Source organism: Triturus cristatus, chromosome 2_2 (genome assembly GCF_964204655.1).
Source record: "Triturus cristatus chromosome 2_2, aTriCri1.1, whole genome shotgun sequence".
Taxonomy (NCBI): domain Eukaryota; kingdom Metazoa; phylum Chordata; class Amphibia; order Caudata; family Salamandridae; genus Triturus; species Triturus cristatus.
Window position 1 is genome coordinate 1,152,498,225 of NC_140582.1, and position 27,377 is coordinate 1,152,525,601.

At 50.0% G+C, this 27,377-nt stretch overlaps 1 protein-coding gene across 1 annotated transcript in view; it reads right to left on the reverse strand.

Annotated features, from left to right (window-relative positions):
* The window catches only part of DNAAF9 (dynein axonemal assembly factor 9), a 1,049,036-nt gene that overhangs the window by 515,296 nt on the left and 506,363 nt on the right, over positions 1–27,377 (reverse strand). The window contains exon 19 of the mRNA XM_085642690.1: positions 20,244–20,294. Coding sequence (XP_085498816.1) covers positions 20,244–20,294 — 51 coding nt within the window. The remainder of the gene's footprint in view (positions 1–20,243; positions 20,295–27,377) is intronic.

Sequence of the window (27,377 nt, forward strand, 5' to 3'; positions counted from 1 at the left end):
AATTTTTGTAAGAAAGTGGGACATTTTGCGACTGTGTGTCTAAAGAAAAAATTTCAAAAGAAACCTGTAGCTTGTGTGGTAGAATCTGCTGATGAATCTGAAGGAGAAGTTGTGTCTGTTGTTCATCAGGCAGTTTCTGGTGAGGAAACATCTATTCCCCTCACTGGTGATCCCTCATGTTGTGTCGATCCAGTGGTGGAAATAGTTGTAGGAGACAAGAAAATCAATCTCCTTGTGGATTCAGGTGCCAGAATCACCATGATAACTCAGAAGTTATTTCATGAGACCTGGGGTAGTAGAGAATTGTTTCCACCTGATCGGTCTCCAGTTTCTTACGAAGGACGGAAAATCGAATTGTTAGGTTTTATGGAAGATTTTTTAAGTTTCGAGGGAAGGAAGATCAGAAGGAAAATCTATGTAGCGGTCAAGGGTTTGAACATTTTGGGGTGGTTCCACCAGGGTCTGTTTGGTATGATTCTGAGACCTGGAACAAAAGAACAGGTCATGCTAGTCACCTGTGAAGAGGAATGCTCTAGGTGGAAAAATGATTTCCCTTCTGTGTTCTGTAACGATCTGGGTAAAATCACTGGATTCAAACACAAAATAATTGTAAAGGATGGAGCCATTCCAATCAAACACAAGCTCAGAGGTGTTCCGTTTAGTATACGAGAAGATCTGAACAAAGAACTTGAATCTTTATGTGATAAAGGAATCATCGAACCCACTGAGTCTTCTCTCTGGTTGTCGCCTTTGGTGGTTGCCAGGAAAAGGGATGGACAGTTGCGTGTGTGTGTGGACCTCAGGTCTCTCAACAAAGAGATCTGGGTTGACTCCCATCCTTTGCCTAGAATATCAGATTTGTTCACATCCATCAAAGGGGCTGCTGTATTCTCGAAATTAGACTTGGCTAGCGCCTATCATCAAATAGAGTTGCATCCGGATTCTTGTGCCCTAACAGCTTTTGTGTCCCCTCTGGGTACGTTTCAATATCGAAGGATGCCATTTGGTCTGGCCTCCGCGGCTTCAGTTTTCCAGAGGGTTATGCAAAATATGTTAAAAGATGTCGAAGGAGTCATTGTTTTCCAGGACGATGTTCTTATTTATGCCAAGGACAATGAATCACATGATGTCATTGTCAGACGGGTCCTTGAATTATTCAAGGAGCGTGGTGTTGTATTGAAGTCTGAGAAGTGTAAATTTTCGTGTAGGGAAATAGAATATCTGGGACATATGTTATCTCATGAAGGTGTTAGGCCCAGACAAGGTTTGATTGATGCAATTTTGGAAGCGCCTGTGCCAAAGGACAAAACTGGAGTTAAGTCTTTATTAGGGCTTTTAGAGTACTATTCAAGATTCATTCCGAACTACGCGTCTATAGTAAGGCCTATTAGCAGTCTACTTATGGGTTCGAGGAAGTTTCTGTGGTGTACAGGATGTGACCAGGCGTTTAAGGAAGTTAAGAATATTTTGAAAGACAGTGAGGCTCTTACTCCTTTTGACCCAAATCTTCCTAGTTGCATAACTGTAGATGCTAGTCTGGCAGGGTTAGGAGCAATACTTACTCAACAGGATGGTAGTGTGGAAAATACCGTGGCGTTTGCTTCTAGAGTGCTCAGGAGTGCTGAGACACAGTATTCTGTTATCGAGAAGGAATTGTTGGCCTGTTTGTGGGCTATAGACAAATTTCGACCATATGTCTGGGGAAGACGGTTTTACTTATTTACGGATCACAAGCCTTTAGTCTCTATTTTGTCTTCAGGTCCGAGTAAGTGTTGTACTCCTAGAATTACTAGAATGGTCAGCAAACTTCTGCAGTATCAATTTGAAGTTTTCCACATTGCTGGGGGTAAAAATACCAGAGCAGACTTTTTGTCTCGATTTCCTCAGAGTAGTGGACATAGTGAGGGAACTAGTTTTCAAGATTTGAATGATGAAGATAAGGAAGACTGTTTTGTAGCTTCATTAGATATTCCGGTTCTGGCAGTTGGTTCTGAATCTGACTGGAGGAGTGCATTGTTAGAGGATCCTCTGCTGCAAGAGGTATGCAGACTTTCTAGAGTTGGATGGCCCAAGGAAAGATCTTTGCCCACAAATCTTCAAGCTTATTGGAAGGTTGAATCTGAGTTATCTGTGGAAGATGGCTTGTTGATGAGAGGTGACAAACTTATTCCACCACATTCCTTGCGGCCCAAGATTATCAAAGAGGCACATGAGGGACATCTAGGAAGCACTCTCACCAAAAGACGAATACGTCAGGATTTTTGGTGGCCTAGTATGGATGTTGAAATTTCAACATTGGTTGAAAGCTGTTTGGTGTGTCGCACATCGGAGAAAACTATGTAAGTCGTTACACCTCCTTTGCACCCTATTGAGTGTCCGTCTGGCCCTTGGGTTAAAATAGGGATTGACATTATGGGTCCTTATGAGATACTTCCATTAGGGTTGAAGTACATTTTGGTAGCCATGGACTATACGTCTAAGTGGCCAGAAATCAAAGTAGTCAGAGATGCTACGTCTTCGAGTGTTGTCAAGTTCCTAAAAGAAATATTTTTAAGGGAAGGGTTTCCACAGTATCTTGTGTCTGATAATGGGACGCAATTTCTGAGTGATGAATTTCAGTCTTTTCTAAAACTCAGTTCTGTTAAACACCTCAAGAGCTCTCTTTATCATCCGCAAACGAATGGTCTTGTTGAGAGAATGAACAGGGTTGTGGGTGAGTGTATCAAATGGGCAGTGAGCGGGAATCACGATGTATATAAGTCCCTTGAGAGTATGTTATGGTTCTATAGGACCACGCCTCATTCCTCGACAAAAGTGTCTCCTTTTGAGATACTTAGGGGTAGGAAGGCTAATACCAGTTTCAGACCAGGTTGGATGAGTAAATGGGTAGAATCTTTGTGTAATGTGGAGGGCATCATGGAAAGGGTCAAAGTCAACTCTGATATGGCTCAGAGTAAAGAGAAATCATGGTTTGACAAAAAAAGGGGTGTTAAATTTGTTGCTTTGTCTGTGGGCGATTTTGTACGCATCAAGAATCCTGGGCATACTAAGAAGGGGCATTGTAAATTTGGTAATCCTGTTAGAGTTACTCGCATTTATAACAATGCTGCCCAGGTTGAAGGGGGTTGTTGGTGGAATTTATCCAGATTGATTAAAACAAGATATCGCCCAACATCAGAGAGTGCTAATTTTACATGTAGAGAGGACAGTTTCGAGCCTTCTGTGGGTCAGAGTAGGACAAGTTCGAGGGTTCGTGTTGTTCCCCACAGGTTTCGTGACTGATGGTATGTTACGATGCATGACACTATATATTTTGTTTAATATGTGTTTTGGAGAAAAGGAGGTATGTGATATTATTTGTTTTGACATATTGTTATATGCATTGAAATGTTTATTTTATAGGTTTGTGTACATTTTGTCATATTGTTATATGCATTGAAATGTTTATTTTAAAGGTTTGTGTACATTTTGTTCTGTAGATTTTATTCTGTAAGGTAGGAAGTTGTTGTTATGTTATTGTTCCTTTTCTTAGGAGAAAAGGAGGTATGTTGTATTCTATGTAATGTAATGTTTTAACATTCATCTCCTGCCAGCTGAATGTGTATGTGATGTCATCAGCTGATGTCACAGGTGGAATGTTATGTGCAGCTTAACAGACTGGCTGAAGATGAAGGTGGTTGGCAGTTCAAGAGCTGTGTAGAGTTATCAAATAAATCTACTTTAATTCAACTGTTCCTGAGTCAATTACTACACAGAGACTATTCAGACTTTGCCCTGATTAAACCCTTCGGCCTCCCTGTGGAGTAAGGGCAGAATTAGAGGTCAGTTTTCACTGTCCGTCACCACCAAAAAACCCTGGTCGTAAGGGGCAACGAAAACTGCTAAATGCTCCCCATGCCATGCAAGAAGACGGCCATGACGAGGGGAGCCTTTTACTTATTTATTTTAAAAAAAAGCAAAATCTGCTTCAGGATCTTATCTTTGAAAATAAAACAAGAATACAGTTTGGCGCACGGCTCGGTAATGTTGATGAAGCCCTAAACCAAACTGCAAATCACATTGACAGGAAACGCCATGATGGTAGTTCCTGCCAATCCTTTATAAATGACCGCCAGCTTGACAGTCATTTACAAATTAGCAGTGCTGCATCTTTGTCTGGGCTACGGAGTAATTTACTCTATCGCCCTGGCAAAGAAACTTGCCGTCCACCAGGATTATAATTGGGCCCTCAGCTTCTACAATAATTTGTATATGAAGACCAATGTAACAAGTAAAACGAGTTCTGAAGTCTATCGAACAAGTTACTTACCATTGGTAACGATATATCTGTAAGAAACATAGATTAGTTATAGACGTCTTACCTTATAATTATTCCCAGGTGTCACACTGGATCCAGAGAATTTTTCGTCAGCGGAATCCCCTGCATGTCGAAAGGTGGTTTCAGTCGGCTCTGCATTCATCGTTGGCCTCGTGGTCGCTGGGATGACGTCGCGGTTGCTATGTAGACACCGGCCTCGCACGCGGACGTCAGTTCTTTTACACGACATTCCACGCCAAAAGCACAGAGCCATGTAAGACACTGAAAACTGGTGCACAAAACTAGGGCCCTGAAAGGGATTCCCTGACCCTAGAAGTCAGTTCGCAAAACAGGGAGGATGGGTGAGGCGGTAAGGAATCTATAGCGAATCCCTGGTCTGATGTCTTCTGGCCACAGGAGCTAGGCACAACTCCAACACCAATGCCAGTGGTAAAGAGCCTGGGCATCAGATTAGACTCTAAGCTGACATTGAATAATCAGGTGACCTCCGTAGTGGGAAGCAGTGTGAGTCTTATGAGGCAGCTTCGGAGACTGGTACCCCTGCTGTCTTTCACCACCTTCCTTACTGTGGTGTCAGCCTTAATTGTGTCGCGCCTGGACTACGGTAACGCAGTATATTTAGGGCTACCTGACAAGCTTCTGGGAAGACTTCAGGTGGTAATGAATGATGCAGCACGACTGATTTTGAAACTCCAGAAAAGAGCAAATGTGACGCCCTTGTAACAACAACTGCACTGGCTCTCAATAAGGCAGAGGGTCAAGTTCAAGGGGTTGTACATTGCACATAAGGCCCTCCATGGATCAGCAACTGGTTACATCAAAGATCGTTTGAAGAAATATGTGCCAGGATGATGTCTCCGATCGGCTGAGGCAAGCCTGCTGGCATGCCCATGCTTTGATAAAAATACTCTGAGGGGCGTGCCTTTTCAGTTGTGATCCCTCAACTTTGGAATAAGCTCTCGGATAACCTGCGTAGGGAAACTAACTTACTTCTATTTAGAAAGGGTCTTTAGATCTTCCTGTTTACTCAGGTGTTTAGATAGGCTCATCCGTAAAGGAGGTAAAGTTTTGGGAAGCATTCTAAGTTCCAGGTTTAGGGTCTGTTGTGCACCTAGAGACCTGTGGTGATTTGGCGCTATACAAAAATAAATTAACAATATAACTAACTTACGTTTCTTACAGATATATCGTTACCGAAGGTAAGTAACTTGTTCATCTGAAAGAAACAGTTAGTTATAGATTCCTTAACCTTAAAATAGATACCCCAGCAATACCAACCTCGGAGGAGGGTCTGCGAACCAAGTTCACACCAGAAAGAACTGGAGAACAAAACAGCCCAAAAAGTCTTCTCTCTGGACTTAGCTGTGAACGTGTGCAGAGATGCCCACGTGAATGCCTGATAGATGTCATTGAGGGGGACTCCCCATCCCAAAGCAGTGGTCTCGGCCGTCGCCCAGGTGGAATGGGCGCCCAGTCCCACTCCTTCTTTCCTGAAAAGTAGCAAGCTTTGATGCACAAAACAGCCCACCAGCAGATGGTCCGTTTGTGCACGGCCCGACGCACAAGTTACTTACTTGTGTAACGATATATCTGTAAGAGACATTAGTTAGTGATAGATTCCTTACCTTAGACTATCCCCAGGCGTCAGACTGGATCCAGCAATACCCCTGCGCGTCGGTAGCCATCGTTGTGCGGCTCCGCGTACATCACTGGCGTCATAGCCGCCGAGATGTCGTCGGAGCTACTTAGACGCGCCCACGCGCGCTGACATAAGTTCTGTACACAACTTTTCTGCGCCAGGAACGCAGAGCCATGCCAGAGACCAACTACTGGTGCAAGAGAACTAGAGCCCTGAAAGGGATGACCTGAACCCTAGAGAACAGTTCGCAGAACGGGGAGGATGGGCGGAATCTATCACTAACTAATGTCTCTTACAGATATATCGTTACACAAGTATGTAACTTGTGCATCTGAAAGAGACAAGTTAGTGATAGATTTCCTACCTTAGAATACATACCCAAGCAATACCAACCCCGGTGGTGGGTCTGCGAAATGAGATTACACCAGAAAGTCACGGAGAACCCAACAGCCAAAGAAGCCGTCTCTCCGAACTAGACTGTCAAGGCAATAGTGCTTAGTGAAAGTATGCAGCGAGGCCCAAGTCGCTGTCTGACAGATGTCCTGCCGGGGGACACTGCGTCCCAATGCAGTAGTAGCTACCGTCGCCCTGGTAGAATGTGCGCGCAGCTTTACCGGAGGTTCCTTTTTAGCCAGAGAGTAACAGGCTTTAAAGCACAGGACAACCCAGCGGGGGATAGTCCGCTTATGCACAGCCCGGCCTTTCTTGGCGCCCATATAGCCAACAAAGAGCTGGTCATCGACCCGGAACGGTTGTGTGCGGTTCAGTTAGAATAAAAGCGCACGTTTTGGGTCCCGACGGTGGAGTCGCTCTTCCTCTCTGGAAGGGTGCGGAGGCGGAAAGAAAGTGGGCAGAGTGACAGTTTACCCCAGATGAAAGGCAGTGACTACTTTTTGTAGAAAGGAGGGACGTGGCCGAAGCACAACCTTGTCCGGATGAACCACCAGGAAAGGAGGTTTGCATGAACGAGACTAGAGTTCACTCACGCGCCTAGCAGAGGTGATAGCCACCAGGAAGACAGTTGTCAAAGTCAATAACCGTAAAGGACAATAATGAAGAGGCTCAAAGGGAGCACACATTAAGTATGTGAGAACCAGGTTCAAGTCCCAATGAGGCATCTCAAAAGGAATAGGAGGGAAAAGGTGAGTAATGCCTTTGAGAAATCTATGGACAACAGCCTGAAAAAGGCTGAAAGAGTAGAGAGGTAGCCCTTAACAGTGCCCAGAGCAGAGCCCTGCTGGGCCAAAGAAAGAAGGAACAATCGGACCTCAGAAAGAGGGGCAGAAAGGGGGATTCACAGATTTCGCTGTGCACCATGTCACAAATTTGTTCCACAGGCAGGCGTATACAGTTTATGGCAGCCAGGCGTCCCTCACCTAATCACATTACAAACTTAAGGAGGCAAGTCAAATGGAATCAACTGTCGCCGCTCAATCTCCACGCAAGGAGGTGGAGGCTGGACAGTTTTGGGTGGAGGACCGTCCCCTGTTGCTGCGACAGAAGATTCTCCTGAAGAGGCAGTCGGATTGGAGGATCCACGCTCATACTGAGTATCTCGGGATACCATACTTTGAGCCCAGTCCGGTGCCACAAGAATAATTTGGGCCCGGTCACATCTGATCTTCTTCAGCACTCTGGGTAGAAGTGGTATAGGCGGAAAGGCATATAGCAGACCGCAACTCCACTCGTGACTAAAAGCGTCTCCGATCGAGTGCCGCCTTGGAAACTCCAACGTGCAGAACTGCTGACATTGCCCGTTCTGTTTGGTGGCGAATAGATCTAACCAAGGTTCTCCCCATTGCTGAAAGAGACCTTGTGCCACCTCCGAGTGAAGACGTCATTCGTGATCCAGGATGCATCGGCGGCTGAGTTTGTCCGCCCCGGCGTGCACAGAACCTGCCAAGTGTTGAACCACCAGTATAATGGCCTGGCGGTCCAGCCATGTCCAGAGGTGCAGAGCCTCCTGACATAGGGTCCACGACCCCACCCCACCTCGCTAGTTGCATACCACATGGCGGTGGTGCTGTCCGAGAACCCCTGCACTATTATCCTCCAAGGGAAGGAATGGTTTGAGTGCAAGCAGGATCACCGTAAGCTCCAACTGATTGATTTGGAGCTCGGACTCCGCCGAAGACCAGAGGCCTCTGATCTCCGCCTCCCCCATATGGCCGCCCCATCCCCGGAGGGACACATCTGTTACCACTGTGTGCGCCGGTTGGGGAAGGAAGAAAGATCTGCCGCTGATGGACGCGCTGTTCGGGAAGATAAACACGATATCGCGCAGTGTCCAGAACCGCTCCGATGAAGAGGAGCTTCTGAGAGGGTGCCAGATGCGAATTCGGCACGTGGATGGAGAACCCCAGCACATGCAGGTTAGCCGTAGTTTAGAGGTGTGAGACGACTGCTCAGGTCGAGCCCACCGTCAACAGCCAGTAGTCTAGATAGGTGAACACTGAAACCCCTGATATGCGCAGATGAGCCGCGACCACCGCCATCACGTTTCTGAACACCCGAGGGGCGCTGGTAAGGCCGAAAGGGAGTACGGTGAACTGAAAGCGGGGGCATTTTGAACGTTTTCTTTCTAAGGAAGTTAGTGACGTACCGGAGGCCTAAAAGAGGACGCAGGGCCTTGTCCTTCTTTGGAATCAAGAAGTAGTGGGAATAACAACCACGACCTACTATTGGCTCGACGGCCCCCTCTGACCAACAGGGCCGGAAAGTCCTGCTAGTGAAGCGCCAAGTGATTCCCCAACATGCTGTGGTACGGAGGGGGCACGGCCGGAGGGGCAGTCCAGAATGGAAGGGAGTAGCCCCTCTGCAGAACTCAACTGTCCGAAGTGATGGTGCGCCAATGGGGAAGCCATGGCGAATCGTGCCGCCCACGGGCGTTTGGTGGGCCCAAAAACCACGGACTAGGAAGGTTTGAAGGCCCTGGTGGCAGGGATGGCGGAGGACGGACCCGGCCGCTGGCACCGTGACCCACTTCTGCGGGTCCCCTTTCAGCGGCTGCGCCGAGAGTGCTGCTGCGCAGGCCTGCGCCTTTGAAAGGAACATGTTTGGAAGCCTCGTCCCTGCCAGGAAAGGAACGAAAGGCAGACCCTGAGGGAGTGCGCGTCGAGGGAGTGCGCGTGGCGGAAAGGCCTAAGGACTGGGCCGTTGCCCGGGAATCCTTAAAACATTCCAATGTGCCATCCGGGTTGTCACCAAAGAGGCACGTGCCATCACAGGGCATGTCCAACATAGCATTCTGGACATCCCCTGAGAAGCCAGTGGCTCTGAGCCAGGCGGAACGGCAGAGCGCCACAGTTGTGGAAATTGCCCTGCCGAGGGAGTCGGTGGTATCAAGGCCACCACGTATAGTAAACGTTGCCACATCACTCCCCTCGGTAATTGCTTGGGAGAGTACCGTCCGAGGATCTGTCGGACACTGAGGCAGCACCAGCGCCACTGTGTCCCACAAAGAGTGTGAATAGCGGGCCAAAAGGCATGCAGTATGCACCGTCCGCAGTCCCGAAGTGGCAGAGATAAAACCTTGTTCCCAGACGCTCAACCTTTTTATTTTTTGGGTACCCTATCCGGAGGTGGGGAAGGGAATGCACTGGGAGAAGCACAGGCCTGGACAACCACACTCTCCGGCGTCGGGTGTTATATGAGGAAACTGGGGTCGCCCAGGGCCGGACGATGCCGTTGTGCCACACTCCTATCCACAGGAGTACCTGTGGGAGGCGTGGACCTGGCGCCAACAAGACGTCTGTAAGTGCGTCATTAAGAGGAAGCAGCGGCTCCGTGGAGGAGGCTCCTGGCCGAATCACCTCAGTCAGGAGATTGGTCCTGAGAGACACCTTAGGGAGCTTGAGGTTAAGAGCCTCAGCCGCCCTGCGCAACACCACAGAAAATGTACCATCCTGCTCCGTAGCCACGAAGGACAGTGTACAGGAGCGTGGAGATAAATCCAGATCGCTCAGATCCTCCACATTGGCATCCTAGTGTGGTGCATCTTCACACTGAGCTGCGTGACGGTCCCCAGGTCCCTCCCAGTCTTTGCCGTCGAAGCCGGAGCCAGCCAGCGGGGCCAACAAGCCAAAAATATGACTAGGAGTACCGCTCTCTCTCGGATCTGCGTTTGCTGGCACGGAAAGGAATATGCTACTTACCAGTATGCATCTGTTCTTGGCATGTAGTGCTGCAGATCTACACACTGTGCATAGATCGCCATCTGGTGTTGGGCCCGTATGTTTGCAGTTGCTTTTCTCTTGGAAAGTCTTTGGAAGTCACGAGGTATCTGACTCCTCCTTTGAATCATACTGCGCATGGGCTTCGGCTCCATCCTCAGACTGTTTTTCGCCAGTGGGGAAATGATGGAGCTTTGTAAGAAAAAGGAAAGATGCCCATGTGTGCTGTATCTAAATAAGATAAAACTGGAACAGATAAAGGCAGCCGGGGAGGCGGGTGGGCGTGTCTAGATCTGCAGCTCTACATGCCAAGAACAGATGCATACTGGTAAGTAGCATATTCCGTTCGAGGCATATGAGCTGCAGATTACACACTGTGCATAGATTATATAGCAGTACTCGCTCTTAGCCACCAGTATCTGTTGCAGTTGTTTGAAACAATGTTTTGAGGACAGCCTGGCCCACACAAGCTTGTTGCTTAGTTTGCACATCTACACAATAGTGTTTAGTGAAAGTGTGCAGTGTAGACCATGTAGCTGCTCTGCAGATATCATCTAAGAGGATGTTCCCTAAAAATGCCATGGAAGGCCCTATTTTACGTGTAGAGTGGGCTTTAGGGGGAACAGATAGCGTTTGTTTTGCTTTGTGGTAGCAAATCTGTATGCATTTAACAATCCACCTAGCTATCCCAGATTTGGAGATGGGGTTGCCCTTGTGTGGTGGTGAGAAAGACACGAATAGTTGTTTGGTCTTACGAAAAGGTTGTGTTCTCTCGATGTAGTAGAGTAAAGCTCTTTTGACATCTAGGGTGTGTAGAGCTCTTTCTGCAATGGTTTGTGGCTGCGAGAAGAATACGGCCAGTTCCACAGATTGATTGAGGTGAAAGGGAGAAATGACTTTAGGAAGGAATTTCGGATTAGTGCGGAGAACAACTTCATTATGATGCATTTGCAGAAAGGGTTCTTGAATGGTGAGTGCTTGTATCTCACTGACCCTTCTGAGTGAAGTAATGCCTACAAGAAAAGCAGTTTTCCATGTTAAAAATTGAAGCTCACATTTATGTAGAGGTTCAAATGGAGGGCCCATTAGTCTTGTGAGAACGATGTTTAGATTCCACACAGGTGAGGGTGGCACTCTGGGGGGAATTATTCTCTTAAGGCCTTCCATAAAGGCTTTTATGGCAGGTACTCTAAAGAGGGATAGATGCTGTCTATTTTGTAGATATGCTGCTATGGCAGCAAGGTGTAGTCTAATAGACGTGTAGGCTAAGTTGCATCTTTGTAGGTGTAGTAAGTAGCCTATGATGTGCTGGATAGACACATCTAAGGGATTGAAGTTATTGTTGTGACAATAGGTCACGAAACGTTTCCACTTGGCTGCGTAGCAAGCTCTAGTGGTATGTCGTCTAGCTTCTTTAATGACAGTCATACAGTCAGGGGGAAGATTAAGGTAACCAAATTCTAGGATTTCAGGAGCCAGATCGAAAGGTTGAGCTGAGCCGGGTCCAGGTGTCTGATCTCTCCACCGTTCTGGGTAAAGAGGTGTAGAGAGAGGTGAAACTTTTGGAACTACGGAGAGTTCCAGCAATGTGGCGAACCACAGTTGTCTGGCCCAAGTCGGAGCAACTAGGATGAGGGTTAGGGAATGTTGCTGTAGTTAGCGCACCACTAATGGAATGAGTGGGGGAGGCGGAAAAACGTACGCAAATCTTCATGACCAGTTCATCCATATCGCATTGTCTTTGGACAATGGATGTGGATATCTGGCGGCGAAGCTTGAGCATTTGGCGTTTTCGTGGGTGGCGAAGAGGTCTATCTGTGGTTGCCCCCACATTTGAAAGACTGGTTGAAGAACTTGTGGATGAAGTTCCCACTCGTGGATCTGTTGTGTTTGACGGCTCAACAGATCTGCAATGGTGTTTTGGACATGTTGGGCTAGGAGAAAAATGTTTTGAGATATGGCCCACCTCCATATGCTCTGTGCTAGCTGAGAGAGCTGCAGAGAGTGTGTGCAGCCCTGTTTTTGTATATAGTACATGGCTGTCATGTTGTCCATGCGGACTAGGACGGCCTTGCCTCAGACGTGTGTTTGAAAGGCTTTTAGAGCTAGGAATATGGCTAGTAACTCCAGATGGTTGATGTGGAGTAACTTTTGTTGAGGTGTCCACCTGCCCTGCATAGTGTGATGTAATAGGTGAGCTCCCCAGCCGGAGAGCGATGCTTCCGCAGTTAGAACTATCTGAGGAACCGGCTCTAGGAACGGTCGCCCTTTGGAAAGGTTTTTGGTGGTCCACCACTGCAGAGAGTGATGGGCACGACCGTCTACCAACACCAGATCTGATAATTGACCTTGAGCCTGGTTCCATTGGCGTGCTAAGCACTCTTGGAGAGGACGCATCTGGAGTCTTGCATGAGGTACTATGAATATGCAAGAGTCCATCATCCCTATAAGTTGCATGAACACTCGGGCTGGAAGAGAGTGTTGTGGTTGAAATTTGGCGCGAAGAGCTTGTATGATTGCTATCCTGGCAGGACTGGGGCAGGCTAGCGCTCTTGAGGTGTCTATGGTGGCACCTAGGTATTGCTGTACGTGGGACGGATGCAGATGGGACTTGGCGTGGTTTACTGTGAAGCCCAGGTTGCGAAGTAGTTGGATAGTGGCGTGGGTGTGTTGTACACACTGGTTGTATGAGCTGGCTTTTATGAGCCCGTCGTCTAGGTATGGGAAGACGTGGATGTGTTGTCTTCTCAGGTGTGCTGCCACTACCGCTAGGCACTTGGTAAACACCTGTGGTGCTGTGGTGACTCCGAATGGGAGCACTTTGAACTGGAAGTACCTGCTGGAGTGTGACCATGTGAAAGTGGTCTGAGTGTATGTATTGGTTTAGGGGTCTGAGGTCCAGAATGGGTCTTAGAGATCCATCCTTTTTTGGTATGAGAAAATATAGGGAGTAAACTCCCTTGTTTTGTTGGTGGGTGGGAACTGGGTCTATTGCACTTTTTTGTAGGAGGGACATCACCTCCTGTTTTAAAAGTGACAAATGTTCCTGTGACATTGGGCGCTGTTTGGGTGGAATGGTTGGGGGATAGATGTTAGTTCTAAACAGTAGCCTGATTGAATTATCTGTTGCACCCATCTGTCTGAGGTGATGGTAGCCCAGACAGGAAGGAAACTGTGGAGTCTGCCCCCGACTGGAGTGGAATAGTCTGGGGGGAGTGGAGGGAAGTCATTGGGTGGGGTTGGAGGCAGAGGGGGAGGTGTTCGGTTTGCCTCTGCCTTTATTGTTGTTACCCCTGTAACCGCCTCGTTGGTAACCCCTAGTGAAGGTGGATTGGGTAGGGACCTTGTAGGAAGTGGAGGCGCTGTCGGAGAAGTAGCCTCTGGTGGTGCTTCTAAAGGAGGAACGCGTAAGGAGCGCCTGGGAGCTTGCGACTGCAAGGCTCCCATAGATTTTGCCGTGTCTGTGTCCTTTTTCATTTTTTCGAGGGCTACGTCGACATTAGGGCCAAACAGGTGTTTCTCATCAAAGGGGTGGTTCAGGATGGAACTCTGAACCTCAGGTTTGAACCCTGAAATGCGTAGCCAGGCATGCCTACGCAGAAGAACGCTGGTATTTATTGCCCTGGAGGCGGTGTCAGCTGCATCAAGGGCACAACGGATGGAGGTATTAGTGATGGTTTTACCCTCCTGAATTAGTTAGTTAGCTCTATTTTTGTATTTGTCAGGGAGGTGTTGCATTATGGCCTTCAGCTCGTCATAATGTGCCCGGTCATATCTGGCTAGGAGCGCTTGGGTGTTAGCAATGCGCCATATGTTGGCCACTTGGGACGCCGTCCGCTTGCCAGAGGCGTCGAGGAGTTTAGACTCCTTATCAGGCGGTGGAGCCTCACCTGATGCCTGGGAGTTGGCATGTTTCCTCGCATTGGAGACTATCAGGGAGTCTAGTGGTGCGGTGCCCCTAATGTAGGTTTGATCTGTAGGGGTGGCCTTATATTTCTTTTTAATGCGAGGGTTGATGACCCTGGCCCTAACCGGGTCTTTAAAGACTTCTGGTGGGTGCTTAATAACCCCCTTAAGCATGGGCAGAATTGAGGTGGACCTCTGTGCAGTGTCAAATGAGTCTAAGAGGAAATCCTCCTCCACAGGGTCTGTGTGGAGATCAACCCCATGGTAGTGGGCAGCCCTAAGGAGTAGCTGGTTAAAGCCCATTGTGTCCTCTGGGGGGGGAGGGGAGGGTCTTGAAAGGTAAAGATCGGCCTGCGGGACGTTAGGGACGTCTGGGATGTTGTAGTCATCCCATGGGTCTGGGGAGCCCGTAGGAGTAGGGTTCCCTGTTGGTTGGTCGTCCGCTCTGTCCCCTGTGTCGTAACAAATGTCATCATCATCCTCATCTGGAGATGGTGTGGGAGAATGATGGGGTGGGGGATGCGGAGGAGGAGGTGAAGGAATCCTCAAAGGGGAGGTGGCAAAGTCTCTCCTTTTTGGTGGTGGAGCTGGTGCAGGCTTGTTCAGTGGTCTTTTTCTGGTGCTAAGCGTCAAATGCCCAGTCTTTGGATCCTTAACAAGGGTTTTTTGGTAAGGATCAGGTGTCTGAGCCGTGGGTTTTTTAGGCGTTGACTCTGCACTGGTTCTTTGTTTGGAACCGTGGGGTTTAGAAATGTCTTTTAGCTTCCTCGGTTCCGAGGTGGGTTTCGGCTTCGAGGCTTAGGAGTCGAGGCTCTGCGATCTCTTGCTCGGCTCTGAGGGTGTTATTGGTGCCGAGGAGCTGGTGCCAGTCTTCGGCGCCAGGTGCTTCGGTGTCGAGCTCGGCGCGGAGGAGGAAAGGGCCGTTTTCTTTTTCGGTGTCGATGAGAGTTTTTCGGCACCGAGGGTAGGCTGGCTCGAGCCCGAGCCGCCTGAAGGCGAAGGCATGACCGAAGCCTTTTTCAACGGCGTGGAGGGGGGTTTGGGGTCGACGTCTGTACTCATGCCCCTCTGTGCCGGAGTGATGTCCTCGACGTCGGAGTCGTCCGCTTCGGAGGCGCAAACGAGGCCTTCTTCGGTGTGCTGTTGTTCCGGAACATCGGTGCCTTCTTCGAAGATGTCGTCGGGGATCGAAGTTGACGAGTAAGCCATTGTTCTCCTTGCTCGTCGGTCCCGGATCGTCTTCTTCGATCGGAAGGAGGCGCAAGCTGGACAGTCCCTTGGCTCGTGTTCTGGAGAGAGGCAGAGGTTGCACACCTCATGTAGATCGGTGTGGGTAAACTTCGACCCACATCGAGGACACTTTTTAAATGGCGTCCTTTCCATCAGCCAGGAAAGGAGACCAGGTAGGCCCGAAAGGCCTTCGTTGACGACCGGAATCGAAGACTTCGATTGTTGAGATCGCGTCGAGTGTGGAGAACGCGATTGAGACAATACCATCCAAAGGGGAAGGATTGCGCGCCAAAAAGGAAAACTGGAACGGTTCCGAACTGGAGCTCGAAGAACACATCCGAGCCCGATGGAAAAATCTGAGGATGGAGCCGAAGCCCATGCGCAGTATGATCCAAAGGAGGAGTCACATACCTCGTGACTTCCAGACTTTCCAAGAGAAAAACAACTGCAAACATCCGGGCCCAACACCAGATGGCGATCTATGCACAGTGTGTAATCTGCAGCTCATATGCCTCGAACAAGAAAGAACTGACGTCAGCGCGGGTGAGCGTGTCTAAGAAGCTCCGACAACATCATCCCGGCGGCTATAATGCCAGCGACGTACGCGGAGCCACACGACGACACCTACCGATACGCAGGGGTACTGCTGATGAAAAACTTTCTGGATCCAGTCTGACGCCTGGGGTTATTCTAAGGTAAGGAATCTATCACTAACGTTTCTCTTTCAGATCTTTTTAGCGCCCACGTAGCCAACAAAGAGCTGGTCATCCACCCGGAATTGTTTGGTGCGATCCAAATAAAATGAAAGCGCACGTTTTCGATCCAGACAGTGGAGCCTCTCTTCCTCCTTGGAAGGATGCGGAGACGGAAAGAAGGTGGGCAAAGTGATGGTTTGACCAATGTGGAAAGTAACAACCACCTTGGGAAGAAAGGAAGGTCTGGTTCTGAGGACGACCTTGTCCGGATGAACAGCCATAAAAGGAGGCTTGTAAGAAAGATTATAGCTCACTCAACCTGCGAGCAGAGGTGATGGCAACCAGAAATCAGTCCTTAAGGTAAGAAGTCGGAGAGGACAGTTATGAAATGGCTCAAAGAGAGTGCACATAAGGTAAGTCAGAACCAAATTCAAGTCCCACTGAGGCATTACGAAGGGAACAGGAGGAAAAATATGAGTCAGGCCCTTAAGGAAGCGATTTACAACAGGGAACTTGAAAAGAGAAGGCTGATCAGGAAGCCTAAGAAAGGATGAAATGTCTGAGAGGTACCCCTTAAGAGTGCCCAGAGCAGAGCCCCGCTGGGCCAAAGAAAGAAAGAAGGAACAAGAGAACCTCAGAAAGAGGGGCAGAAAGGGGATCCACAGCCTTGGCTGCGCACCATGCCACAAATTTGTTCCATCTACAGGCGTCTTAGTGGAGGGACGCCTGGCTGCCAAGGTAACATAACAGACTTCGGAAGGCTGGTCAAACGACGTCAACTGCCGCCGCTTAATCTCCATGCAAGGAGGTGGAGGCTGGGCAAGTTCGGATGGAGGACCGTCTCCTGCTGCTGCGACAGGGGATCCTCCCGAAGAGGCCGTCTGATCGGAGGATCGATGGCCATGTGTAGCAGCTCGGGGTACCAGACTCTTCGTGCCCAATCCGGAGCCACAAGAATGGCTTGGGCCCAGTTGCGCTTGATCTTCTTCAGCATTCTGGGCAGAAGTGGTATAGGCGGAAATGAGTATAGAAGACCGCAACTCCACTCGTGACGAAAAGTGTCGCCTAGCGAGTGCCGCCTTGGCAATACCAACGTGCAGAATTGCTGAAATTGCGCGTTCTCTTCAGTGGCGAATAGATCTAACCATGGCTCTCCCCACTGCTGAAAGAGTCCTTGCGCGACCTCCATGTGAAGACACCATTCGTGATCCATCATGCACCTGTGGCTGAGTTTGTCCGCCCTGGCATTCAGGGAACCTGTAAGGTGTTAAACCACCACCGATGTGCCCTGATGTTCCAGCCATGTCCAGAGATGGAGAGCCTCTTGACATAGGGCCCACAACCCCATCCGCCCTGTTTGTTGCAGTACCACATGGCAGTGGTGTTGTCCGTGAACACCTGCACTACTCTCCCCCGGACAGAGGGAAGGAATGCTTTTAGTGCAAGACAGATCGCCCGAAACTCCAGAAGGTTGATGTGGAGCTCGGACTTAGCTGGAGACCAGAGGCCTCTGATCTCCGCCTCTCCCATGTGACCGCTACATTCCAGAAGTGATGCATCGGTCACCACTATGAACTTTGGTTGGAGAGGGACCTGCCGTCGACCCAATCCTGGTCAGTCAGCCACCACTGCAATAGGTGTGCAGTGCCCTCCGAGATCTGGACACAATCGGACAGGTTCCCCCGATGTTGAGCCCTCTGGAACTTCAGATCCCACTGCAGAGTCCGCATATGCCATCTGGCATGGTCCACCCGCAAGATGCAGGAGGCCATTAGGCCCAGTAGCCTGAGGGTCATCCTGACCAAAACCTGGGATAGAGGCTGAAAGATTGGTATCATAGCCCGAATATCCTGGACTCTCTGTTCAGGGGGACAGTCTCGAAACTGCGTCATGTCCCGAACCGCTCCGATGAAGAGGAGCTTCTGAGAGGGAGTTGGGTGTGACTTCGGCACGTTGATGGAGAACCCCAGTGAATGCAGGACGTCGGTCATAGTCTGGAGGTGGGAGACGACAGCCTGGGGAGAGCTCGCCATCAACAGCCAGTCGTCGAGATAAGGGAAGACTGGAACCACTGATCTGCGCAGATGAGCTGCAACCACTGCCATCGCTTCGTGAACACCCGAGAGGCACGCTTAAGGCCAAAGTGGAACACAGTAAACTGAAAGTGCTCGTGGCCTACCGTGAACCGCAGGTAATGCAGGTGGGCCAGCAGGACAGGGCTGGGAAAATAAGCGTCCTGCAAGTCCAACGCTACAATCCAGTCTCCTGGGCCGAGGGCAGACAGGCGTCAACATTTTGAACTTCTCCTTCCGGAGGAAGCAGTTGACGTTTCTGAGTTCCAAGATAGGACGCAGACCTTTGTCCTTCTTGGGCACCAGAAAGTAGTGGGAATAGCAACCAAGACCTACTTCTGGGACAGGAACTCACTCGATGGCTCCCTTGGCCAAGAGTGCCGAAGCTTCCTGTTGGAGAAGGGCCAGATGATCCTCCGACATGCGATGGTACAGAGGTGGCGTGGCTGGAGGTGGAGTCTCGAAGGGGAGGGAGTAGCCCTTTTGGACTATTTGCAAAACCCACCTGTCCGACGTGATGGTGCTCCAGTGGGAGAGAAATGATGGCGAATCCTGCTGCCCACTGGCGATTGGTGGACCCTGATAGGTCAGACTAGAAGGGTTGAGAGGCTGCTGCAGGAGGGGGCTGTGGTGGACTGGCCCTTCCGCTGGCCCCCATAACCACGGCAGTGGTTCCCACGTCCCCAGCCACGCCGGAGCTGAATAGATTGCGCTGGCCTGTGGCTCTGGGTGGGACGTGGCGGGGCACCCCTTCCATAGCCATGGGGCGAAAAGCAGACTGCACAGGGCAGGTGGTGGAGAGGCCCAAGGGCCTGGCCGTAGCCCGAGAGTCCTTAAAGTCTGCCTTGTGGCCGAATAGGCGACAGCCAAACAAATGGCATGTCCATATGAGTGGATTGGACATCTCCTGAAAAACCAGTCGACCTCAGCCAGGTGTAGCGTGGAAGGGCTACCAATGTGGAAATCGTCCTGTCAAGTGAGTCGGTGGTATCCAGCCCACAGCGGATGGTAAACTTTGCTGCGTCCCTACCTTCGGCAACTGCATGGGAGAGTACGGCCCAGGCCTCCTCCGGGCACTGGGGCAGCACTTGCGCCACCGTATCCCACATGGAGTGGATCGAATGACCCAACAGACATGCGGTGTTTACCGACCGCAGTCCCAAGCTGGAGGAAGAAAACATCCTCCCAAGAGGGTCCAGCTGTTTGGATTCCCCATCAGGTGGTGCATTAGGGAATGCGTCTTTGGAGTTGGCGGCTTGGACCACCAAGCTCTCAGGGGTGGGGTGCTGGGAGAGGAAAGTGGGGTCGCCCAGGGCCGGGTGGTGGTGTCGGGCAATCATCCTATCCACAGGAGCTCCTGTGTTGGGCCTGGACCAGGTACCCAAAAGGATGTCAGTGAGGGCTTCATTAAACGGCAGCAGTCTTTTTGAAGGTTAGTGATCTACTGGTCTATAAATGCAAGAAACTGTTTTCTAGCTGAGGAACGCACCTAGCAAAAACACGCTATACTGGCATTCACCAGCCTCTCGTTCTCCACATGTTTTTTTTTCCTTGGTTTCAGTTCCCTAACAGATTCCTGCCACTTACGAAAGCCTTCTAGAGGTTCCGGACATGGAGTAAGTTCCTGGTACCACGGGTCACTGGCAAGTCACTATGTGAGTAGTGGAGTTCCTGTATGAAAGCTATTGATTATGATACACTCCTTCACTGATCATGTTTGTCTCTGTCCTACACAGAACTCAATCTATCAAACATCTCTGAGGTCTACCAGAACACTTAGGTGCTACCACCAAGTCACCTTCCTGACAATCATCTACCCACCTAGCTCCCATCCAGATATTTAAGTCAGAATCACATGTTTTGTCGCCTTCTTTTCTTCCATGTCCTCCACTTACAATAAGCAGCACAGCAAGAGTGAAGGTTGGCAGGAAGGGTTGGGTTTAGCATCATCTATAGTCACCTTCACTTGGACCAACGGGTAGTTTCCAGACACCAACATACAACAGAGCAGTAGCCACCACTATGTGCCATCTAATTAGCTTTACAACCCTTGATCCATGCTAAATACAAAGATAATGAAGTGAATTTATCACTGTTTTAAATCTCTATTTTCGGATTCCAAAAGGTTTTCAGTCCATTAGCAGACACTGGGAAAAAAAGTATTTGATTTTATATGTAGGCTTTAGACAATATCACCAACACGGTCCTTACCTTCACTGTTTGCAATGCTTTCTCTGAAAGTTTTACTTCATTGTCATCAACCTGTATAAAAAATATATATATATATATAAACACAATCAAGTGTTACAAATGTATTTCCTATGCATTGCTCCAAAAATTAAGGTTATATGGCACATTCTATTTCACATTGATATCCTTATTGCTCTTTTTACCACAGATTAATAAACAATATATTGGAAAATTCACTGACCTAGCCTTACTCACCACTCATTGCAGGTGCCTTTACGAGGACTCCTTATTTTCAAGTGATTTAACTAAAACGCTCATTATCTTGGCAAAAGTCAATTGAGGTTGGATTCTTTCCACACTAGGATTTACATTTAACAAACGGCTCTGGATCTTTTACAGCACCAGATGGATATGTCCAATGCTCCAGAGGCACAGACTCTGGCAGACAAAATACAGTTTATAAGCTAGGAATGGCTGATATCTCTACTACCGATTTATATGTAGTTTGTGGTGCTGAGATCAGCAGAGCTTCACCCAGTTACCTCTCCAGACCAGGTGAAAAGATTGAATTGGCCAAGTAAACTGGCGAACTTAGTTTGAGCATAGCTGTTACTTGGTTATTAATTGATAAGAAGCACAAGGAAAAAGGTTCTATAGTCACATAAATCACTGTAGCCCACTGCACTCAACTCACACACATTGCACTAATGCACAAGTTACTTACCTTCGGTAAAGATATCTGTAAGAAACATTAGTTAGTGTTAGATTCCTTACCTTAGAATATCCCCAGGCGCCAGACTGTATCCGGAAAGTTTTCGCTAGCAGTACCTCGGCGCATCCGTAGGTGGCGTCGTGCCGCTCCGCGTCCGTCGCTGGCGTCATAGGCGCTGAAATGACGTCACGGAGACTATTTAGGCGCCACCCATGCGTGCTGACGTCAGTTCTGTACACGATTTTCCGCACCAGGAACGCAGAGCCATGCAAGACACTGACCACTGGTGCATTAAACTAGGGCCCTAAAAGGGCTAACCTTAACCCTAGAAATCAGTTCGCAGAACGGGGAGGATGGGTGGGGCGGTAAGGAATCTAACACTAACTAATGTTTCTTACAGATATATCGTTACCGAAGGTAACTAACTTGTGCATCTGAAAGAAACAAGTTAGTGTTAGATTCCTTACCTTAGAATAGATACCCCAGCAATACCAACCCCAGTGGTGGGTCAGCGAACTAAGATCACACCAGAAAATCCCGGAGAACAGAACGGCCAAAAAAGCAGTCTCCGGACTTGGCTGTCAAGGCAATAATGCTTGGTAAAGGTATGCAGCGAGGACCATGTAGCTGCCTGACAGATATCCTGCAAAGGGAGTCCCCGTCGCAGAGCGGTAGTGGCTGTCGTCGCCCAAGTAGAATGGGCACGCAGCCCCACAGGAGGCTCCTTTTTAGCCAAGGAGTAACAGGCTTTAATACACAGAACGACCCACCGAGAGATGGTACATTTGTGCACAGCCCGACCTTTCTTGGCGCCCACGTAGCCAACAAACAGTTGATCATCCATCCAGAACAGTTGTGTGCGATTCAGATAGAACGTGAGCGCACGGTTCGGGTCCAGACGGTGGAGCCTCTCTTCCTCTTTCGAAGGATGTGGAGGCGGAAAGAAGGTGGGAAAAGCGATAGGTTGCCCGATGTGGAAGGGCGTAACAACCTTGGGCAGAAAAGAAGGGCGGGTCCTTAACACCACCTTGTATGAATGAACAGAAAGGAAAGGAGATTCAGAAGAAAGAGCCCGGAGCTCACTTACTCTTCTGGCAGAGGTGATAGCAACCAGGAAAGTAAGGCGAGAAGACGTAAGGGACAGTTGTGAAGCGGCTCAAAGGGAGCGCACATCAAATAAGTCAACACAAGTTTCAAGTCCCACTGAGGCATTATAAAGGGGACCAGAGGGAACGTGTGTGTAATGCCTTTCAAGAAACGACTAACAGGGGACTTGAAAAGAGAAGGCTGATCTGGAAGCCTTAAAAAGGCGGAAATGGCCGAGAGATAGCCATTGATAGTGTCCAGAGCAGAGGCCTGCTGGGCCAGAGAAAGGAGGAACAGAAGAACCTCTGAAAGAAGGGCAGAAAGGGGAGCCACAGCCTTCGCTGTGCACCAGGCCAAAAAATTATTTCCACCTGCAGGCGTATATCGATTTAGTGGAGGGACGCCTGGCTGCCAAAATAACAGACTTCGTCAGGAAGGTCAAAAGCTGTCAACTCTCACAGCTCAATCTCCACGCATGGAGGTGGAGGCTGGACAGGTTTGGTGAAGGACCGTCCCCTGCTGCTGCGACAGAAGATCCTCCTGAAGAGGCAGTCGGATCGGAGGACAGATTGCCAGACTGAGTAGCTCGGGATACCATACTCTTCTTGCCCAACCCGGAACCACAAGAATGACTTGGGCCTGGTGGCGTCTGATCTTCTTCAGCACTCTGGGCAGAAGTGGTATAGGCGAATAGGCGTACAACAGACCGCAACTCCACTCACGACGAAAAGCGTCTCCGAGCGAGTGCCGCCTTGGAAATTCCAACGCGCAGAATTGAGGACATTGCACGTTCTCTTCGGTGGCATATAGATCTAACCAAGGCTCTCCCCACTGCAGAAAGAGACCTTGCCCCACATCCGAGGTCAGACGCCATTCGTGATCCAACATGCATCTGAGGCTGAGTTCGTCCGCCCTGGCGTTCAGGAAACCTGCCAGGTGTTGAACCACCAGAGACATGCCCCGATGTTCCAGCCATGTTCAGAGGCGCAGAGCCTCCTGACATAGGGTCCACGACCCCACCCCGCCCTGTTTGTTGCAATATCACATGGCGGTGGTGTTGTCTGTGAACACCTGTGTAGGAAGGTGGATATCTGACTATGGTTACCCCCAACTTTTTGCCTAGTGTCTAGCTGGTTTTTCGACTTAGTTGGCCTGAGATCCTACCATTCAGGATCTCAGCCTATCTGCTCTCTCTTTAAAATGGACTCCATGTACCCTAGGTGCATAACCCATTGGAACTGGATCACCCTGTGAGCCCCTTTACCAGTGTACACTAGGTACCCAGGGCATTGGTGTATCCAAGGCCTACCAGGGGCTGAAGCATGTATTGTGCCACTCCTGGCCTGGCCTAGCAATTTGACACAACTGGCTGATCACTCAGCTGGGGTAAGTTGGTGTATCCACCTCTTACTTAGGTGTAGTATACTATACCTAACCTTAAATGGGACACATGTTAACCTATAAGTCACTCCTATGGCAGGCCTTAACAATCCTGAAGGCAGAGTGCTTGGTTTCATGTGAGATGGTGCTCTGGCATGAGCTGAGCCTGTCTGCAGTGGTCGGAACAACGTCCTTCCACCGTTTCCAGATATCGTCATACCATATACTCTTAAGTGCATTATGAACCTCGCGGTTAAATGCTATCTTCGGTTTGGCTTTATCAAAACATGTCGAGTAAGGTGTCATACGAATTGGAATACTAACCCCTCGCCAATTCTGGCGACGGGGTTAGCATTCCACCCTTCTGGAGGGACACGACATGTACAGAACCTGAAACCCGGGTAAAATCAGACATAGCCTCAGCTCCACAAAATGGACGCTGCCACCACCGACACAAGTCTGCCCTCCTGCTGCTGGGAGTCCTTCCAGCTTGGGAGACGTGGACAAAGGGTTTCCTGCCAGGGGAGGTGTGAGCACCACCCCAGACAGTATTTTGTGTATTGGTCAGGTAGGGCTTGAATAGAATCAGACATGCCTGAGGCTCACAAGGAGCCTCGGTGCATCTGCCAGTTCAAACCGGTCCTGGGGCACACCAGCCCCAGACCTGGGGCGAGCTGGACAAAGGATTGGGGGTGTAACCACCCCCCTTCCTGGTCCCACCCTTAGGGAGGGACCTAGCAGGTAGTCCGGCCCCTAGAATCCGCTTAAAGGTAGGAGCTGTGTCCTAAGACTTCAGACATCCTGGAATCAACTTAACACTAAGAAGAAGACGGGAACTTCGACGTTCTGCTGCACAGAAGACTGAAGGAAATCTCCCCTATGGTCAGGGAGTGACCATCTTGCTAACGCAAGCACCAACCAGCGAATCGACGTCTGCTTTGCCGCCGCCTCCCGCCGGAGCCCGAGCCCAGAGACCGACAAGAACTGGACCTCCAGACCTCTCACAGCCCGATCCACAGTCCCTGCAAAGAAGGAACCCGTGGAGGCACCGAGACACGTGGAGCCAGCCATCTTGGAAGACACTCGACAAGCTGCAAGCGCGACGACAGAGGCTCCCTCCGAGTTGTGCTTTGGGTCCTGAGAAGCCCAACATCCGAGCAGCATCTGCACCAAAGGTGAGCCCTCCAGCATCTCCACGATCTGCGTGGGGCCCCTCTGCACTTTGCGACTCGACGCGCCTACCCGGTCCCTGGCCCGTTGGCTAGTGGCCATCTTGGCGAACTTTTTTGAAAACTACGACACTGGTCTGGTTGCTCCAGACTGGCCCCTGCTTCCCTCCAAAGGAGCAGCCCCTCTGACCTTACTGGTCAGAGCTAACAGCTTTCTTCGATTCCTGCGACTCCTGCTTTTGCCAAGGCTTGTTTGCTTCTTCTGAGTCGCCGACACCGCCGACAGTGAGAGCCTGCGTGGGACAGCTCGTGAACCGACTCCTGGACGTCGTCGACCTTCAGGGACCACGTGGCTGCAGAGACAAGCTACACCTCTTCACCTGTTTGCACCCGACATCGCCTGGTACCTACCTGGTGCCACGCCGGTCACTGGCTAGTGACTGTGAACACTGTCCCCTCTGCTTACAGGTCTTCTACAACTCCGATCCATCCTTGGATCCACCGCATCTCTTCTGGACCGACTGCCTGCAGCATCTTTGTCATCAGGCTCCATTGAACAGATAGACGAAACCCGACGCACTTCGAGACCTATGCACCCGCTTCCTGTGAGGTAAAGCTGGCACTCCGGTGCACAAGTGTAGAGTAACATCTCTAATGTCTAGGTTTGAAGTCTTGATTTCGTAGTCCAACCAGAAGACCCTTCTAGCAGTAACTTTTGAACATTTACGCACTCATTGAAAACCTATGGGAGCCCGCGTGTAACTTTCCTCACTGCACACGCGACCCGTGGACCTCCTGGTCACTAACTAAAGTTAGCTCCTTGTAGGCCCAGCGATTCTAGAGGCCCTAGGCCTTTTCCCTTTCCTGTTCGTGGTACTTATACCACTATTTTAGTATATGGTTTGAGCGGCCACCAGGGCCTATCCATATAAAGTGCAACTTCTGTATATTGTAATACTTTCTTGTTTAACGATTTGTGCTCCTGTGCTCATTAAGAGTCTAGGGGATACTTTGAGTAATAAATACATATATATTTTGAATATATATCTGTGTGGTGTCCTTTCATTGGTATAAAGGGGGGTTACATATGGTAAAACAGCTTGCTTTACATGCCTAAACGAGTTTAGCCTGAAAGACTGCTTAGCCTACGCTACCACTAGGGCAGCTGGTCCGAAAAGGTTGACTTACAACCACACCATAAGGGTTGCTTGGCATGGTACAAGGTGGTCACTTTAACTAGTGAACATCATATACCAGGCCAACTTCTCACAACCTGCACCACCTGTCCCCGGACAGAGGGAAGGAAGGCTTTCAGAGCAAGTCGGATCGCCCGCAGCTCCAGAAGGTTGATATGGAGCCGGAATTCCACCAGAGACCAGAGGTCCCTGATCTCCGCCTCTTCCATGTGGCCACCCCATCCCAGGTGGGACGCATCCGCACCACTGTGAACTCCGGTTGGGGAAGGGAGAGGGATCTGCTATTGACCCAATCGCGATTCGTGAGCCACCACTGCAAGTGACATGCAGTGCCCTCCGAGATCTGGACGTGATCGGACAGGTTGCCCTGATGCTGTGCCCAATGAAACTTCAGGTCCCACTGCAGAGCCCACATATGCCATCTAGTATGTTGCACTAGCAGGATGCAGGAGGCCATCAGGCCCAGGAGCCGGAGGGTCATCCTGACTGAAACCCAGGATAGAGGCTGAAAGATCGGAATCCTAGCCTGAATATCCCGGATCAGCTGTTCGCGAGGATAGACCCGAAACCGCGCCGAATCCAGAACCACTACGATGAATTGGAGCTTCTGAGAGGGACTCAGGTGCGACTTCGGCACATTGATGGAAAACCCCAGCAAATGCAGGAGGTTGGCCGTAGTCTGGAGGTGGGAGACGACCGTTTGGGGCGAGCCCGCCTTCAACAACCAGTCCTCTAGATAGGGGAAGACTGAGACCCCCGATCTGCCCAGATGAGCTGTGACCACTGTCATCACTTTCGTGAACACCTGAGGGGCGCTGGTAAGGCCAAAGGGGAGCACGGTAAACTAAAAGTGCTCATGGCCTATCATCAACCGCAGGTAACGCCGATGGGCCTGCAGAACGGGAATATGAAAATAGGCGTCCTGCAAGTCCAACGCTACCATCCAGTCCCCTGGATCGAGATCAGACAAGACCTGAGCAAAAGTCAACATCTTGAACTTCTCCTTCCGGAGGAAGCTGTTGACGTTCCCGAGGTCCAAGGTGGGACACAGACCCCCTTTGTCCTTCTTGGGGACCAGAAAGTAGTGGGAATAACAACCACTCCCTACTTATGGCCCAGGAACGCACTCGATAGCCCCCTTGGCCAAGAGGGCCGTGACTTCGGTGCTTGAGAAGTGGCATGGCTGGAGGGGTGGACTGAAAGGGAAGGGAGTAACCCTTGCAGATGATCTGCAACACCCACTTTTCCGACGTGATAACGTGCCAGTGGGGGAGGTGATTGCGGATCCTGCCACCCACTGGCGTGGGGTGCCCCTTAAAGTTCGGATTAGGAAGGTTTGGAGGTAGAAGCACCGGGGGCGGAGGTGGACTGACCCCCAAGCTGATTCCCAGTCCGCCCCTGCGGAAACCGCATCCGCACTGAGGCTGGGTGTGCACAGGCTTGCTGAAGGAACGTGCCTGGGCGTCCCTTCCGTGGCCACGAAAGGAACAAAAACCAGGAGTGGCTGGGCTTTTCATGGAAAGACCTAAGGACTTGGCCGTGGCCCACGAGTCCTTAAAACGCTCCAGCGCAAGTGTCGGCTTTATCGCCAAACAGGCGAGTGCCATCAAAG